Source organism: Lutra lutra, chromosome 14 (assembly GCF_902655055.1).
Source record: "Lutra lutra chromosome 14, mLutLut1.2, whole genome shotgun sequence".
NCBI lineage: Eukaryota > Metazoa > Chordata > Mammalia > Carnivora > Mustelidae > Lutra > Lutra lutra.
This window is the reverse complement of record NC_062291.1, coordinates 6,805,627-6,821,121: the sequence shown is the minus strand read 5'-3', so window position 1 is coordinate 6,821,121 and position 15,495 is coordinate 6,805,627. Positions and strand designations below refer to the sequence as shown.

The window sequence follows — 15,495 nt, the reverse complement described above, 5'->3', positions numbered from 1 at the left end:
CTGCCTCCCGGCCATCAGGTGTAAACAGAGGGGGTGGCCTGCCCCCAAACCCTATTACCACAGACCACCTGTGAAGGAAGAAACCACAGCAAAGGCACCAGCTGCAGCTTCTGAATGTGGCCCCGGCCTCCTGGCCGCCCAGCCCACCAGCACCCGGGGGCAGACAGGACTTCTTCAAGGCACTCCTACCCCAGGAGCTCAGGGCCCTCTTCCAAGCCTCTGATCTTTTCTGAGGGCCCCGCAGTGCTGTCTCCTTTGCTCTCCACTACCACGTGGCCACTTTCCTTGCAGAGAGTGAATATGAAATCCCAGGCTGATCCCAGAGTAGCTTCACGCTGGGACCCCTGCGACATGAGTCAGCAGGTCTCACATTTGATTCTGAGCTCCAGACCCCGGAAAGCCGCAGTGAGTCTACGAATGGTCAGCTGCCTCCTTCCGTCGGAGCCACGGGAGGGGAGCAGGCTGAAGGTCGGGGGAGTTGTGTTCTGGTGACTTTAAATTCGAGATGAAAACAATAATAATAGTGACAACAACAGCAACAACAAATATTTTGACCTGGAAAGAATATGGACTTGGAGATAGTTTAGACTCTCCGTGTACACTTCCCTTTCATGGAGCTCTTCACGGAGGTGAGCAGATCCCAGGTCACAGGTGGCCTTTACGGAGGACCAGGACGGTGCTCCCTTCCCTGCCGCCAGGGGCTTCACATCCTGGGCGGCACCGCTCTGCCTCCCCCGGGAGGCGCAGCCACGAGCAGCAGTGGGGGACAAGAAGCTGGGCATCTGCCAGTCTCAATGTTCCTGAGATAAGTATGCGTGAGCCAGTGTCAACTGCCGCTGGTCGGAACTGGCCATCCACAGTTTCTGATAAAACCCTTGCACTTGATTCTCTGTTAGCTCTAAGTCAGTTACCAACCGGTAAAATTTTCCAAGCCCACATGTGATTAACCGTGAACTGATGTTACTCTAACCTTCAAAGATTCACCACTGACAGGGTAGCCTCCAGGCCCTTCCTGCTCTGGCCCCCCCACATTCCCAGACTCGCCTACACACCTCACTCCCCCTCAAAGCCCCATGCTCATCCCACTGGCCATTATTCCAGCCTCACCAGCCTGTTCCCTGCTGTCAAAGGGCCTTTGCACCTGCTGTTCCCTCTGCCTAGCCCTTTTCACGCTCCTTCTGCCAGGTCTACTTACTTTTTAGATCTCAACTTGAATGTCCCTGAGGGCTCATGCCTTCTCTGACCTCTCTGACCAAGTCAAGTGTATTTATAGCTTCCTCTTGCGCAGTGAAGCTCTACTAACAATGCCTGTCATTGTTGGGATTTTACGTTTGTATATGTGATCACTCAGTTCCCCATGTGTCCCCCCAACTGTGCTGTAAACTCCGTGAGGGCGGGGCATTTACTCACCCCTGTAGTCTCAGCACCTAACAGATCAGCCGGCACAGGAGAGACACTCAGTGTTATCCCAACAAATGCTGCTGGTCATTTCTCGACACCAAGTGCTTCTCTCTTGGGATTCTCCATAAGCCACTAACCCCTGAACGAAGCTTCAGAAGACCCTGTGAAAGGAAGGAGGGAGGGAAACCATTATTTGGGGAGTGCTCGCCTCCACCAGGCACCAAGCAAAGGAGCTAAACGTCATGCCACTGCCTGGAGTCTCCACAACCCCACATTAAAAAATAAAGGCCAGTAGGCTTGATTCGGACTCTTGACTTTATGGTAGGGTCACACTTTGTGACTGTTTAAAAACCATGCAGCACCTGAGGGCTGTAAAATCTCCCTGAATCCTGGTTTCATTGGGGTGATCAAGGTCAGGGTTGGGCTACGGCTAGGTCAGCAAGGGAAGAACAGCCAGACGGGGAAGGAAACATTGTCCCAGGAGCACAAAGTCACACGAGTCAGCCTTGTCCACTCCCAATGCCCATTGTTTGGAGTAGGGGGTATTCAAGTGTTCCTGTGAGAAAAGCAAGCTATTATTACCATGGCCAGGTGTGCACACAAGTATTGTCTGACTCTTTTCTCCAAATTATTTGGCGAAATTCTTATCATTTACTTGGAGCTTTTACATTTTTTATTATTCTTTCTTTTCTCTTTTGCTTCTAAGTGAGATTAGACTTCGTCCAACTCAATTTAAGAATAAGCCAATCCCTAGGGCAGAATAAAGGAAACCATTATCCCCAATAAAGTCGGTGCTTTGTCGCTGATGCTGCTTTTATCAGACCTGCTTCCTGATCAAGGAACTTGATTCAGCTTAGCCCTTGCTGGTCTCTGACAGCGGAAGTACAGACCCCTAATGGCTCATCTTGCTTCAGCTAAAATGATGTAAGAACAGGACAATACAGGAGGAAAGGAGGGATCCCGCTTGGTAGACAAATAAGGATCAAGCCAGGAGTTCTGTTAGGAGATTAAAAAAATGGAGCACTGGGTGTTATACATAAACAATGAATCTTGGAACACTACGTCAAAAACTAATGTATGGTGGCCAATGTAACACAATTTTTAAAAAGGCAAAACAAAACAAAACAAAAACAGAGGGTTAAGGAACATGGCTTTGGAGTCAGAGGGACTCGGGTTCAAATCCTGACTCTCACTTACTAGCTTGGCGCTGCACTGGGCTCTCACTCCCTCTAGTAAAATGAGCGTAACAACCCCTGTTTCACATGGGACTCTAGAACATTCGGTGAAGTAACACGGCTATTTAACACTGCCTGGGATATAACACGTGCTTGATAAATAGGGACTAAACTATATTTACCCTGTTCACCATCAGTGTGGACACAAGACCAGACAGAGACTCCGAATTTAAAATAAGACTGACATTTACCAGGGCGCCTGGGTGGCTCAGTGGGTTAAGCCTCTGCCTTCAGCTCAGGTCATGATCTCAGGGTCCTGGGATCGAGTCCCACATTGGGCTCTCTGCTCAGCGGGGAGCCTGCTTCCTCCTCTCTCTCTCTCTGCCTCTCTGCCTACTTGTGATCTCTGTCTGTCAGATAAATAAATAAAATCTTTAAAAAAAAAAAAAAAAGACTGACATTTACCAAAATGCACTGAAATAAAGAGAAGGTAAAACTTATCAGCCAGTGACTGGACGTCCATTAGTCACCATGGCAAGTGTAATCTTAATCCCCATCACCTGTTTCCCCCATCCCCCAGCCATCTCCCTCTGGTAACTGTTCTCTATAGTTTAGAGTCTGTTTTTTGGTTGGTCTCCTTTTGTGTTGTCATTTGTTTGTTTTATTTCTTAAACTCCACATATGAGTGAAATCCTATGGTATTTGTCTTTCTCTGACTGACTTCTTTCACTTGGCATCATAATCTCTAGCTCCAGTCATGTCGTTACCGATGACAAGATTTCGTTCTTGGTGTGGTTAACAGTCCATTGTATATGGACCACGTCTTCATCCTCCATGCATCCATCAGTGGACACGTGGGCTGCTTCTATAGTGCTGCAGTAAACATAGGGGTACGTGTATCTTTTCGAATTAGTTGGGGGGGGTTGTGTTTTTTTTTTTTAGATTTTATTTATTTGAGAGAGAGAGACAGTGACAGCGAGAGAGAGAGAGAGAGAGAGAGAGAGAGAGTATAAGAGGAGAGGAGAAGAAACAGACTCCCACTGAGCAAGCAGGGAGCCCGATGTGGGGCTCGATCCCAGGATCCTGGGACCATGACCTAGGTCAAAGGCAGACACTTAACTGACTGAGCCACCCAGGCACCCCCAAATTAGTGTTTTGTGTTTTGGGGGTAAATAGCCAGTAATGGGGCCTAATATGTAATCTATTCTGGAGAATGTTCAATGTGCACTTGAAAAGAATATTTGTTCTGCTGTTTTAGGATGGAATGTTCTGAATATATCTGTTAGATCCATCTGGTCCAACCAGACATTCAAAGCCACTGTTTCTTTGTGGATTTTCTCTTTAGATCATCTGTCCACTGATGTAACTGAGATGTTGAAGTCTCTTATTGTTATTGAATTAGTATCAGTTAATTTAATTTCTTTATGTTTGTTTTCTGCTGTTTATGTATCTGGGTGCTCTCTTGTTGGGTGCATAAATGTTTACAATTGTTATATCTTCTTGTTGGATTGTTCCCTTTACGATTACATGGTGTCCTTCTTCATCTCTTGTTATGGTCTCTGTTTTAAAATCTATTTTGTCCAATGTAAGTATTGTTATCGTGGCTTCCTTTTCACTTCCATTTGCATGAGAAATGCTTTTCCATCTCTTCCTTTCAATCTGATGCATCTTTAGGTCTGAAATGAGTCTCATGTGGGCAGCGTATAGATGGGTCTTGCTTTTTTATCCTTTTGGAACCCTATGTCTTTTGACTGGAGTGTTTAGTCCATTCCATTCCATTCAAAGTAATTATTGATATGTATGTACTTATTGCCATTTTGGTTGTTTTATGGTTCTTTTGCAGTTCTTTTTTTTTTTTTTTTTTTTTAAGGATTTTTATTTATTTATTTGAGAGAGAGAGCCCAGAGGGAGAAGCAGACTCCCCACTGAGCAGAGAGCCTAATGCAGGGTTCGATCCCAGGACCCTGAGATCATGACCTGAGCTGAAGGCAGACACTTAACCAACTGAGCTACCCAGGTGCCCCTCCTTTGCTGTTGTTTTCTGTTCCTTTCTTCTCCAGCTTTCTTCTATTATGGTTTTCTGGCTTTCTTTCGTGATATACTTGGGATTCCTTTATTTTTCATATATCTGTTATTGGTTTTTTATTTTGGTTACTAGTAGGTTTATATGTAACATCTGCATATAGCGGTCTATGTTAAGTTGACGGTCACTTAAGTCTGAAGCCATTCCTTACTGCTCCCGCCACCGTGTTTTAGGTCTATGGGGTCAGACTTCACGTGCACGGATGTGGGTGTTTTCTGCTTGAATCTGCAAGACCAGGTGAGCTAAGGATCCTCCCACTCTGACATTTTCCTCAGAAGTCTCTCTGTATGATATTTTTAGCACTCAGATAACAACAACATATTGCTGAGTGTCTATTTACTCACCAAAGTCTGTTTATTATTTTTTAAGGTCTTATTTCTAAGTAATTTCAACACCCAACGTGGAGCTCGAACTCACAACCCTGAGATCAAGAGTAACGTGCTCCACTGACAGAGCCAACCAGGCACCCCTCGCCAAAGTCTTTATTAACTTGCATGTCACTCATGTGAATTTTTAGCATGTTTTACTTCAACACAGCTATTTAAGATTTTTAGAACATGTTTGCTTACTGAGTTACCACGTGCTGTAATAAACTATATTTACAGTCTTTGCCTAAAACTAGGAGACAAAGAGTAGACCTTCTGGAAGAGGAATTCTTCCTAATCTCTAGCCAAGCGAAATGTGTGTAGCCAAAGTAATCAGTGCTAAATTTAGAAGAATTCTACTTTTATAATATATGTGTCATCCCATCACCGTCTGCCTCATAAACAACATCAGACCACACATTTCCTATCGTATTTCCTAATTACGAGCTAGTTGTTTTGTTTTGGTTTGGTTTGTTTTTTTAAATATATTTTATTTGTTTATTTGTCAGAGAGAGAGAGCACAAGTAGGAGGAGTGACAGACAGAGGGAGAAGCAGACTCCCCACTGAGCAGAGCTTGATGCGGGGCTCCATCCCAGGGCCCTGGGATCATGACCTGAGCCGAAGGCAGATCCTTAACCGACTGAGCCACCCAAGTGTCCCGAGCTAGTTGTTTTAAGGTCCTAATTAGTCTAAGGGATTTTTAAAATTTTTATTATCCTTATATGTGCCGGATCTGGCAGATCCAATGTTTAAAGTTATGAAAGGGACACATGAAGCAGAAAGACTTTAGACCATGTGAAATGGGAGAATCACCCAGAATACCTCACAATTACTGAGTACTCAGCATGCACAAGTAAGCATACTTAAGGTAACTTCCCCAAATCCTCCGTGAGATATGCACTATTATTACTCCTACCCTATAGATAAAGAAGAAGCAGTGACGTGCTGGTTTATGGCAACAACCAGATCAGGGAACGGGCAGGGAACTGGCATTTGCCAGTTTCCATGGCGTAGCTACTCCTGTCAATGCCAAGTTCAAGATCATCCACAGGTTTGCAAAGTTCCTGAAAGTTCAACAATTGGTTGTTCAGAGTCTGGCTCAAATCACCGGGTCAAGTTCACAGAACACCACCCATAAATAGAAGAGCTGCGATTTGAACTCAGGACGACCGACTTCAGAGCCTGTTCTCAACCACCACATCATCCAAGAATCCAAGAGCGCAGAAAGGGCACCAAGAGGGGACCTGCCTTCCCAGGGCTGCACCAAGGTCAGGAGTAGACGAGTGTCCAACACCTCTAACTTGAGATTTCAGTAAGAAAAGGGAAGAAAAGTAAATTGTATAATATAATGAATTCTCAGAGGAAGAAAAATGGACGCACTGGCAAGCTCTTAAGTTTGAAGAGATGCTAGATCTTTTGTTTCTGTTTTGTTTGCTCTTTAATAAAAACGTCCTGCTTCAGAGAGATCCTTAGGTGGTCGGGCAGATGAGAAAGCTGTGTTGATTTGGTGAAGTTGCCACAAATGCGTCAAGCTCGAAGAAGTGGGAGAGAATCAGGAAGACACAGCGCCGGGGCAGTGTTTGGAACAACCTTCCTGGATCGTGCTCACTCCTTCATTCACATCAGAGATTTTATGGAATACCTTGAGAGACATAAAAAGCACCGTTTCCCCAAATCAGTATACACAGTGCATCATACAGTCACATTTTTACTGACTACCTACTATGCACTTGAATCTCGGCACACGAGGGGCAAAGATAAAAGAACTTTTCTCTCTGAGTTTCAGGGAAGAGACTGTTGAGTCCAGAGGCTCACGGGGGAGTACTGTCAGGGCTGTCCCCGGGGTGTGGGATCGGTGGGCAGCACATATCGGAGGTTAAGATCCCCTTCTTAATCAGTTCAGGAGATCAGATTGTCTACACTGACACTCAAAAGTAGATTCAGATTTTGTGAGGCAAAGGCTTGGCTCTGGTCGTGGTCCCAGGGTCCTGGGATAGAGCCCCGCATGGGGCTCCCTGGGCAGGGAGCCTGCTTCTCCCTCTCCTTCTGCTGCTCCCCTGCCTATGCTCTCCTGCTCTCTCTCTGTCAAATAAATAAACAAAATATTTAAAAGGGGGGAAAAAAAAAGAAGGAGAAGAAGAGGAGGAGGAATACTAGGTTACAAAATCAGGTTTGAAGGCTTGAGCACAGACCCAGAAGCTTAAGCTCTGTTAGCTTCATGATAAAGGCTCCATTTCTACTAAGACTTAAGTAAGTAGGAATTTGCCACCCCCGTGGAAAGCAGCACTTGACAAGGGCCAGGGAAAAAGCTCAAGAGAGAGGGTCTGGGAGCTGCAGGCTGTTCTGGAGGCCTGGACAAGGAGTCGGAAATGGGAGAGTGCCAAAGGGCAAATGGGTCCTGGTAAACTGAGGAAGGAAGTTTGAACTCTTTGCCAAGGGCAATAGGGAGACATAGAGCATTTGGCGAAGGGGTGTCCTGCAGTCTGATTTGCATTCAGTCCACAGCAGTCCTGCCGGCTGTCTCCTCACTCCCCTCTGTACAAAAGACCACTCCCCTCACCAAACAATGAGGAGGCTGATTGCAGAGTCAGCGATCTGTCGAGCTTTGAAACCCACATGAGCGCTATTAAGGAGAGAAAATAGTCATGACCCTTGTTGAAGAGGAAGGCAGATTTTATTCACTGGAGGGGCCCGTAGAGACCACTGCAGTGGGGTCCTTCAGTGGGATAGACCGGGCTCCACTCCCGAACAGCACGGGCAAGTGGGGATTCGTAGCCAAGGAGCAGGGTCGGGTGGTGGATGGAAATCATGGAGAGGAAACATCAGGGGGAGGGAGAGCCTGCCGGGGTGATCAGACCTCATCTGGGGATGGGGAAGAGGATGTGTTCCAGAAGGTGATCAGATACTGAGGGTGGGGGGTGGAGGGTATGCTGGATAAACCGGTTAAGGAGGATTCTTCCTGAAATTGGACAATGCAGGGACAACAGCAGTGCCCCAAGTCAAGCAGAGTTGAAACCCAGTTCATGGAAGCCGTAGTAGAATTCGATCAGTGAGAGCATCTTTGTCGGGGCAAACACGGAGAAACCTCCCAGCAAGGTAGGGCCTTGGCTGGCACAGGTGGCGGCGCAGGTGGCCCAAGAAGCCTCTTCCCACGAGGCAGCCGGTGTGGGGGACAGAGAGAAATGAAGCATGAGGGCTTCCTTCTCAGGTTTGGGCGGGTGTGGCGGGGTGGGTGGTGGGAGCGCAGGGCTCTGGTGCCGGCTCCCACCTGCTTGGGCGAGGGAGGGCCGCGGTCCCCAGGCGGAGCTCAGTTCTGCAAGCCTGAAGCAGCCCCATGAGCAAGGGGGGCCCAGCCAAGGAGGGCTGCCCAACGGGGCTCACAGAGATGCCGGAACAAGACCCGCCAAGCATCGAAGCAAAGAAGCAGGGAGAGCAGAAGGTACAAGCTAGTGCCCCGCCGTGGAAACCTTTGAGCCAGGACTCCTCGTGCGTGCATGTGTGTGTGTGTGTGCGTGCATGCTAGAAAATATGGCACAAATTTACCTTCTTATTTTTTAAGTGTATAATGCAGTAGTGCTAATTACCTGCACATTAATGTACCACACATCTCTAGAACTTTCTCATCCTAAGATTCTGTACTCCCATCTCCCCAGCCCCCAGACCCTCAGCTGCCGTGTTGCTTTCTGCTTCTAGGACTTTGCTGACTTGAGGTCGCTCACATCTGTGGACTCACGCAGTACGTGTCCTTCGGTGACTGGCTGATTCGCTCGGCATCATGTTCTTCAGGTTTATCTGTGCTGCCGCCTTTGACTGGAACCTTTTTTTTTTTTTTTTTTTTTTTTTTTACTTCTCAAAAACTTTATTTTTCAGTGTTAAACTAGTGGACAAAGTGTTTAAAATTCCAAGATTTCACACTCAACATTGCAGAATATTCCCTTCTATGTAGATAGCATATATCCATCCCAGCCAAACCACCCAGGGACTCAGGATGTCTAATTTACTACTGAAAGCTTAGCCTTTACATGTTTTATATATGAAACAAATGAATCAGTCTTTGTTTAACCAAGATGTAACACCAGTTCATACAAATTAGTGTTTCTTGGAGTGGGAGGGCGGGGAGGGGGGAAGCTCCCTCTTCCTCACCATGCCAGGGATCATTTGGCAAATCTGGATATACCTGGTGGTGGGAATGGGTGGTGTGCTACTGGCATCAGGTGGGTAGAGGCCATGATGCACAAGGACAGTCTTCGAAGAACTACCTGGTCCAAAATTTCAATAGTATGGACCAAAAAACTGACAGAAACATAAACTGGCTTTTACTTAATTAGATAACTGGTATTAAATACAATCTTAATTTTTCTGCCAAAGTATGTATAGTTGATCAAAATAGTGTGATCATCAGTTGGATACTTAAAACCACTCTAAGTTCCTGGAATAAAATTCAACAATTAAATGTTAATTAGTTCATGTCTTTTATTATTAACTCATATATAATCACTTGTCTTCTGGTTTGTTGAAGCAGTAAGTCAGACAACATTTGCCACAGTAATGTCTGTCAAAGTGGCTAGCCATAAAAACTCCAGCACCACACTCATCTGAAGGGCACTCCCGACGAAGGCGACTGATTTTGCCATTCTCATCCACCTTATAGTATTTCAGGACGGCCAGTTTAACCTTCTTTCTCTTATGCTTATTCTTCTTGGGAGTGGTATAAGACTTCTTCTTCCTTTTCTTAGCACCACCACGAAGTCTCAACACAAGATGAAGAGTGGACTCCTTTTGAATGTTGTAGTCAGACAAAGTACGTCCATCTTCCAGTTGCTTGCCAGCAAAGATCAGTCTCTGCTGATCAGGAGGAATTCCTTCCTTGTCCTGAATCTTGGCCTTCACATTTTCTATTGTATCCGAGGGTTCAACCTCGAGAGTAATGGTCTTCCCCGTAAGAGTTTTCACGAAAATCTGCATCCTGGCGGCGGTTCCACCGCAGATGGCGGATCGGAAAGGCTGACTGGAACCTTTTTTAAGGTTGAATAACATTCCACTGTGTGTGTAGACCATATGCACACACCACGGGGTGTTTATCCATCTGTCCCTCCTGGACCTTAGCTTGCTTCTGCCTCTTGGGGGTGGTGAACAGTGCTGCAGCCAACAGGCATCCGGACTGCTTTTTTTTTAATTTTATTTTATTTATTTATTTGACAGACAGAGATCACAAGCAGTCAGAGAGGCAGGCAGAGAGAGAGTGGGGAGCAGGCTCCCCACTGACCAGAGAGCCCGATGCGGGGCTCCATCCCAGGACCCTGGGAGCATGACCTGAGCCGAAGGCGGAGGCTTTAACCCACAGAGCCACCCAGGTGCCCCCAGGACGGCCTTTATAAGGGCTCTGGGCTCGTGTTAGAGCTGAGTGAGCGGTCAAGATTACTGCTGTAGCAGGCACGTGACACCGGAGTGCAGAGCTCCTCATTTTTTTACCATGATCCACAAAAAGAAACACCTTTTATATCACAGCTCAGCACATACATACTGCCGTGGTCTGAAATGTTTGTCTTCATAATCGTAATTCTTATGCTGACATCATAACCTCCAAAAGATGATTATTAGGAGGTGGGGCCTTGGGAAGGTGCTTAAATCACGTGGAGCCATCGTGAATGGGATCAGGGCCCTAATTAAGAGGCCCCAGAGGGACCGCTTGCCCCTTCCACCACATGAGGACACAGCAAAAGGCACCAGCTTTGAACCGGGAAGAGGGCCCCCACCCGACCATGCTGGCAGCCTGAACTGGGACTTCCTGGCCTCCGGAACTGGGAGAAAATTTCTGTAGATTATAAGCCACCCAGTCTGTGATCTTTTGTTAGAGCAGTCCGGATGGGCTAAAATCCGTACAAAATTTTCCGAAAGCCCCCTTACCTTTACTCGGTGCGAGCAGCTCTTTTCTCTTCCATCCTACTTCCTTTGTTAAATGCTGGGCACAAAACACTAAGTTACTTTCACACGCACCAGCAGACTCGGGCCTGCAATTTGGAAGCGGCTTTTGTATCGTGTGTAATTGTGACGACTTTGAACGTCCCCAAAACAATTCCATTCCCACCGAGAGCATGACTGGCCAATGTCAGTTTTGCTAGAGACTTTGTAGAGGTGACAGAGGAGGGTTTTACATCATCCACGATCTTACAAGACCCTTGGACACATCGGTCCTGCCATCCGAGGATGCTTCTCCCTCACTCCCTCACTCCTCCCCTGTGCAGGGCAGGGTCCGGTCCTGCCATCCGAGGATGCTTCTCCCTCACTCCCTCACTCCTCCCCTGTGCAGGGCAGGGTCCGGTCCGTCCTTCCTTCCCCCTCCCAGGAGCAGATGCACTGTTTCCCACGTTTCACCCCAGACGGCTCAATTGATCAATGTGCCAACGCGCTTACAAGTCCTCCCTCCAGAAAGGGAACATCAAACTACTCACCCGAACCATGCCTCTTGCGACCTACTGAAAAATTAGGATTTCCCCCATAGTATAACACATATCGCTTTCCCCTACAGTGGCCCAGAGCTGGACCGGGGAGGGAGAAGGAGCAAGCCTGGACCTCACCATTTCTGGGGCACACTTTGTGGTTTGTGTCTTTGCTATTTCAGGCTCGGCCAGGGCAAAAAAGGCCCTCAGAGAGGGTTGACCAAAAGCCCCCCGGTCCTACTTCCTCTTTGCCATTGAAAGTCCCCAGGGGTATCTCACCCATAGGGTAACTGAGTTTGTGAGGTTTAATGAGCGCTCTTGGTCATTACAGCCCTACAGACATTCGTCCTTTTCAAACAAGGATGCTGCGGTCTGGACCCAGAGAAGGAGGAGACAGGGGGACATTAGTACTTCCACAAACATTCCCACACTTACACCGTTACTCCAGAACATCATAAAGCCAAAAGCTATCCTGTTCTTACTCTAATCATATTGCAAGAGTTTGGTCAAAATTACTGGCTTAGGTCAACATACAGACTCCCCTAAGTGGTCAAGCAGACTAACGAGGGGAACAGATGGGCTAAAGTTATACATGGAAAATGGCCAGTTCCTGGGTCGCTCACGGGGCATAACACAGCGGGTGCAAGCATCTTCGTGATGAATGAGAGAAGCAGTTCAGAAGAGTTGCTTATCTGACATGGGTCACTCTGTCTTCTCTCTTCTCTCCAAGTGTTTTTATAGTCTATTAGCCTCCTCTTGGATGATCACCGTGACAGGAAAAAAAGCTGGAGTTAAGAGCTGGACCAAACACTGAAGTCACTATTTAGCTGCCCTGAACTCCCTCAGAGCCTCCAGAATTGCTCCTATGATACTTTAGTCCCCATTCGAGCTCACACTATAAACACACCATAAGGAGACACGGTAGCCCAGGGGTCATGGATGTAGACCTGATGTGACAGATAATATGGGTTTGAATCCTTGTTCCACCACTGAGTAGCTGTGTGACCTTGAATGGGTTACTGAGCCTCTCTGTGTCTGTTTCCTCATGTATAAAACCGAGCTGGCATGACACTGCCTGTTTTGAGGATACATGAATGAGAATCTGAAAAACACATAGAATGGTGCCAGGTTGGTAAGAAATATTATCTACATGTCGTGTCGGGGGGGATTTCAAAAATAGATTGTGACGCAGATATCCAGTGGTGCGGTCTCATACTCAAAAAGATGTTGAGTGGGAGGGACAGGTTGCAGAACAATATATAAAATATGCTACTTAGGTACATTTAAAAAGCAAGACAATATTCCATGTTTTGATGGACATATGGACACAAGCATGGTATAGAGGACACTCCCTGTGTCACCAGGTTGGGTAACTCTGAGAACAGGAGGGGAGAACTGGGACGGGAGCAGGAAGGCTTCACCTGTATCCAGCAGAAAATCAGCGTCCCCTGGAGCGGAGGCTTTCAGGCTGGTGCCTCCGAATGACCGGCCACCTCGGAGGAGAGGCTCCTCCCAGACCTGCTGTCCCCATCCCCCAAACTGCTGCCCAGGCCCTTCCCCATGCCTGGCCTTGAGCGGGTCCTCAATGATCACTTGTTGAATTAAATTTAAGAACAGGGTTGTTTTAGTAGAATGTTTCAACGGTTTGAATGTCAAGACATTTATAGTCTTGTATTGAAGCAGAGCGATCAGCCAAACACCCCGACTCAGTGAGAAAAGCTGCGGGTTAGCGGTGTGCCATGGGTCAGTCACCACGGGATGGGAGAAAAGGAAGGGTGGCTTAGCACCATGGGTTTGCAGCCATTACAGGATGGGGAATGAGGGCTGAGTCCTGAAGACAAAGCAGGGGCAGTTAAGTCAATTCTGAACCCAAAGGCACAATCCTTTCAAGATCGGATGACAAACTCGAGGCAGAGGTGACCTGGAGCCCTTCTGAAGTCACACATTCAGACATCTCCCTCCTGCCACAGCCTCCCAGCCTTCTAGCTTGTGGCTCATGCCAGCCAGACTCACCCCTCTTCCTCGCCCTCCTCCGTCTCCCCGACACACATCCCACCCACATCCCTTACTTCCTTTCTTTCCCCCAGTTCACTCCCTAGTCAAGTTAAAGTCCCTCCATGTCCATCATCTCAGCCTCCCTCTTGCCAGCTTCCTAGGCCCCCCTCCTTACTTTCTTTGCGCCCACTGGCCGAGCCCCCAGCCCAGTATACCCAGCTGTCCGTCTTTGGGGTGCCCCACATCCTGAGGCAGCTGAGTTCTGCAGAAGACACTCACAAAGCTCCACCAGGTGTCTGAAATCAGAGGCAGGGGTGGCCTCGAGCTCCCCACCAGGCAGAGAGACCATCCCAGAGGTCACAGAACAGGAGGTCTCACAGCCCATCTGGAGATCGATCTTTGTGCTTGCATCCCTCTCCGTGTGTCCCTAACACTGTCCTCTGCTCCGGGCTTTTTGTCTGTGTCTGGCACACCCGGTTTGACGCTTCCTATTTAGCATGGCTCATGGGTTATGTCCTTGAGACATCTTGTGAGAGCCGGCTCTGCCCATCTGGGTGGATGTTCTGCCCCTGCTGCCCCCGGCCAGTGCCCGCTTCCTCCACCAGTCTTGCCTCGTGCTCTAGCCGGGCTCACAACGCCTTGCCGGAGGCTCACAAACACCTGTCCTTCCTCCGTGGTAGCACCACATCCTTCCTGGTGATGACGGAGCTCCGCGCAGGCCAGAGCCACGTCTGACCTACCACAGTGCTGGATCCGGGCACAAGAAGCTTGTCCAATGGGTAAAAGGAGCCACATCTATGAGAAGCAGCCAGGAAACAGTCCCTTGCCCGTCGTCAACCACTGCGGAGCTGCCTTCCTGAGAAGCATGTAAACGGGCAGTACTAGGAGCGAGTCCCTCTCCTTTCTGCCCGTCACAGCTTCTGTCCGTGTTCCTTCCGCGTTCCCTGCGTGCCTGAGTGATGCTGAGACCACCGCAAAGCCTTTCACCTGTTCTCCTCCGACCTAGGACTTTACTGAGCTCTCGTACCTACCTTGGGGGTCGCACACCCCTTCGAAGCCTTCCCTCCCCTTCCCAGGGCTGCAGTAGGAGCCCTCCTGGGTGCTCCTGCCGCACCCGGCACGCGTTCCCCGCAGTGCGGATCGCCTGTTCCGTGACGGCTCAGGGGCCCGTCTCCGCGGCCTTCGCTTCGCTCATTTTCCCGCACGGTGCCCACCTCTTCGAGTGGGGCTTCCGGCCACCACTCGCGGATGAAGAGCAGAGGCAGAATCTCTGTGTGTCCGTTACCTTGGAGCTCACCGGAAATATTCACCACCAGTCTCTGTAAATGTCACTTGATAAATGGGTGTGACAGCAGAGACAATACTTTCATCTTCCTCAAATTCATCACTTGTGTGTGTGTGTTTTAGACCCGGGAGCCCATCTGGCATTGCAGGGGACCTTGTACCCTGTCAGCCTCACTGTCCCAATGCACTCCGTTCTTGACTCTGCGAAGGTGAAGGGGCTAATGCTTTAACACTGCCCTGTCCCTTTGGACCCCACGAGCCTCCCTCTGGCTTCCTCCGCTCATAGGCTGCAGGACATTTTGATGGTCCAGTCTGCATATCACGATGTCCTGGAGCTCCTTGCTCCCCGGAGACGCAGCAGCATGTTTTTCCTGATTCTTACCAGGCTGCGTCCACACGTGGCTTTGCAGCTCCTTCTCCCGGACGTGTGTATGTTTCACCGCACCTCGGACACCGGGCTCAGCCATCCGTTCTGAGCCTCAACCAGAAGAGGCCTCATGTGCTTCTGGTCAGCCCTCCTACACTTCTGCCTCTGCTGATGGGAACAGGTGGTGACTGTCCCATCCTCATGGGCCCCAGAACAAGACCCCCAAGGTAGAGCTGCCCTGGCAACTGCAGCAGTGCCCTGGCCATCTTGCAGAGGCTTGAGCCAGAACAAACCCTGTTTCGGTGTGGTTTGTTACGCAGCAGCAGCTGACCCATACAGCTCCTACCTCTTTGTCCCTCGAGCTTGCGGAAAAAAGGAAACTAA

At 48.6% G+C, this 15,495-nt stretch overlaps 1 protein-coding gene and 1 long non-coding RNA gene across 2 annotated transcripts; both read right to left on the bottom strand.

The window, feature by feature from the left end:
• Window positions 1–373: 373 nt before the first annotated feature.
• LOC125084843 (uncharacterized) lies at window positions 374–11,033 on the bottom strand. The gene is made up of 3 exons (XR_007122713.1): window positions 10,933–11,033; window positions 1,411–1,562; window positions 374–555 (listed from the first exon to the last, which is right to left on the bottom strand). It is a non-coding gene; the product is annotated as an uncharacterized LOC125084843 (long non-coding RNA).
• LOC125084841 (ubiquitin-40S ribosomal protein S27a) lies at window positions 9,485–10,030 on the bottom strand. Its single transcript, XM_047702725.1, has one exon. The coding sequence runs from the start codon at window positions 9,988–9,990 to the stop codon at window positions 9,520–9,522; it is 471 nt and encodes a 156-aa protein (XP_047558681.1). The 5' UTR covers window positions 9,991–10,030; the 3' UTR covers window positions 9,485–9,519.
• Window positions 11,034–15,495: the final 4,462 nt, after the last annotated feature.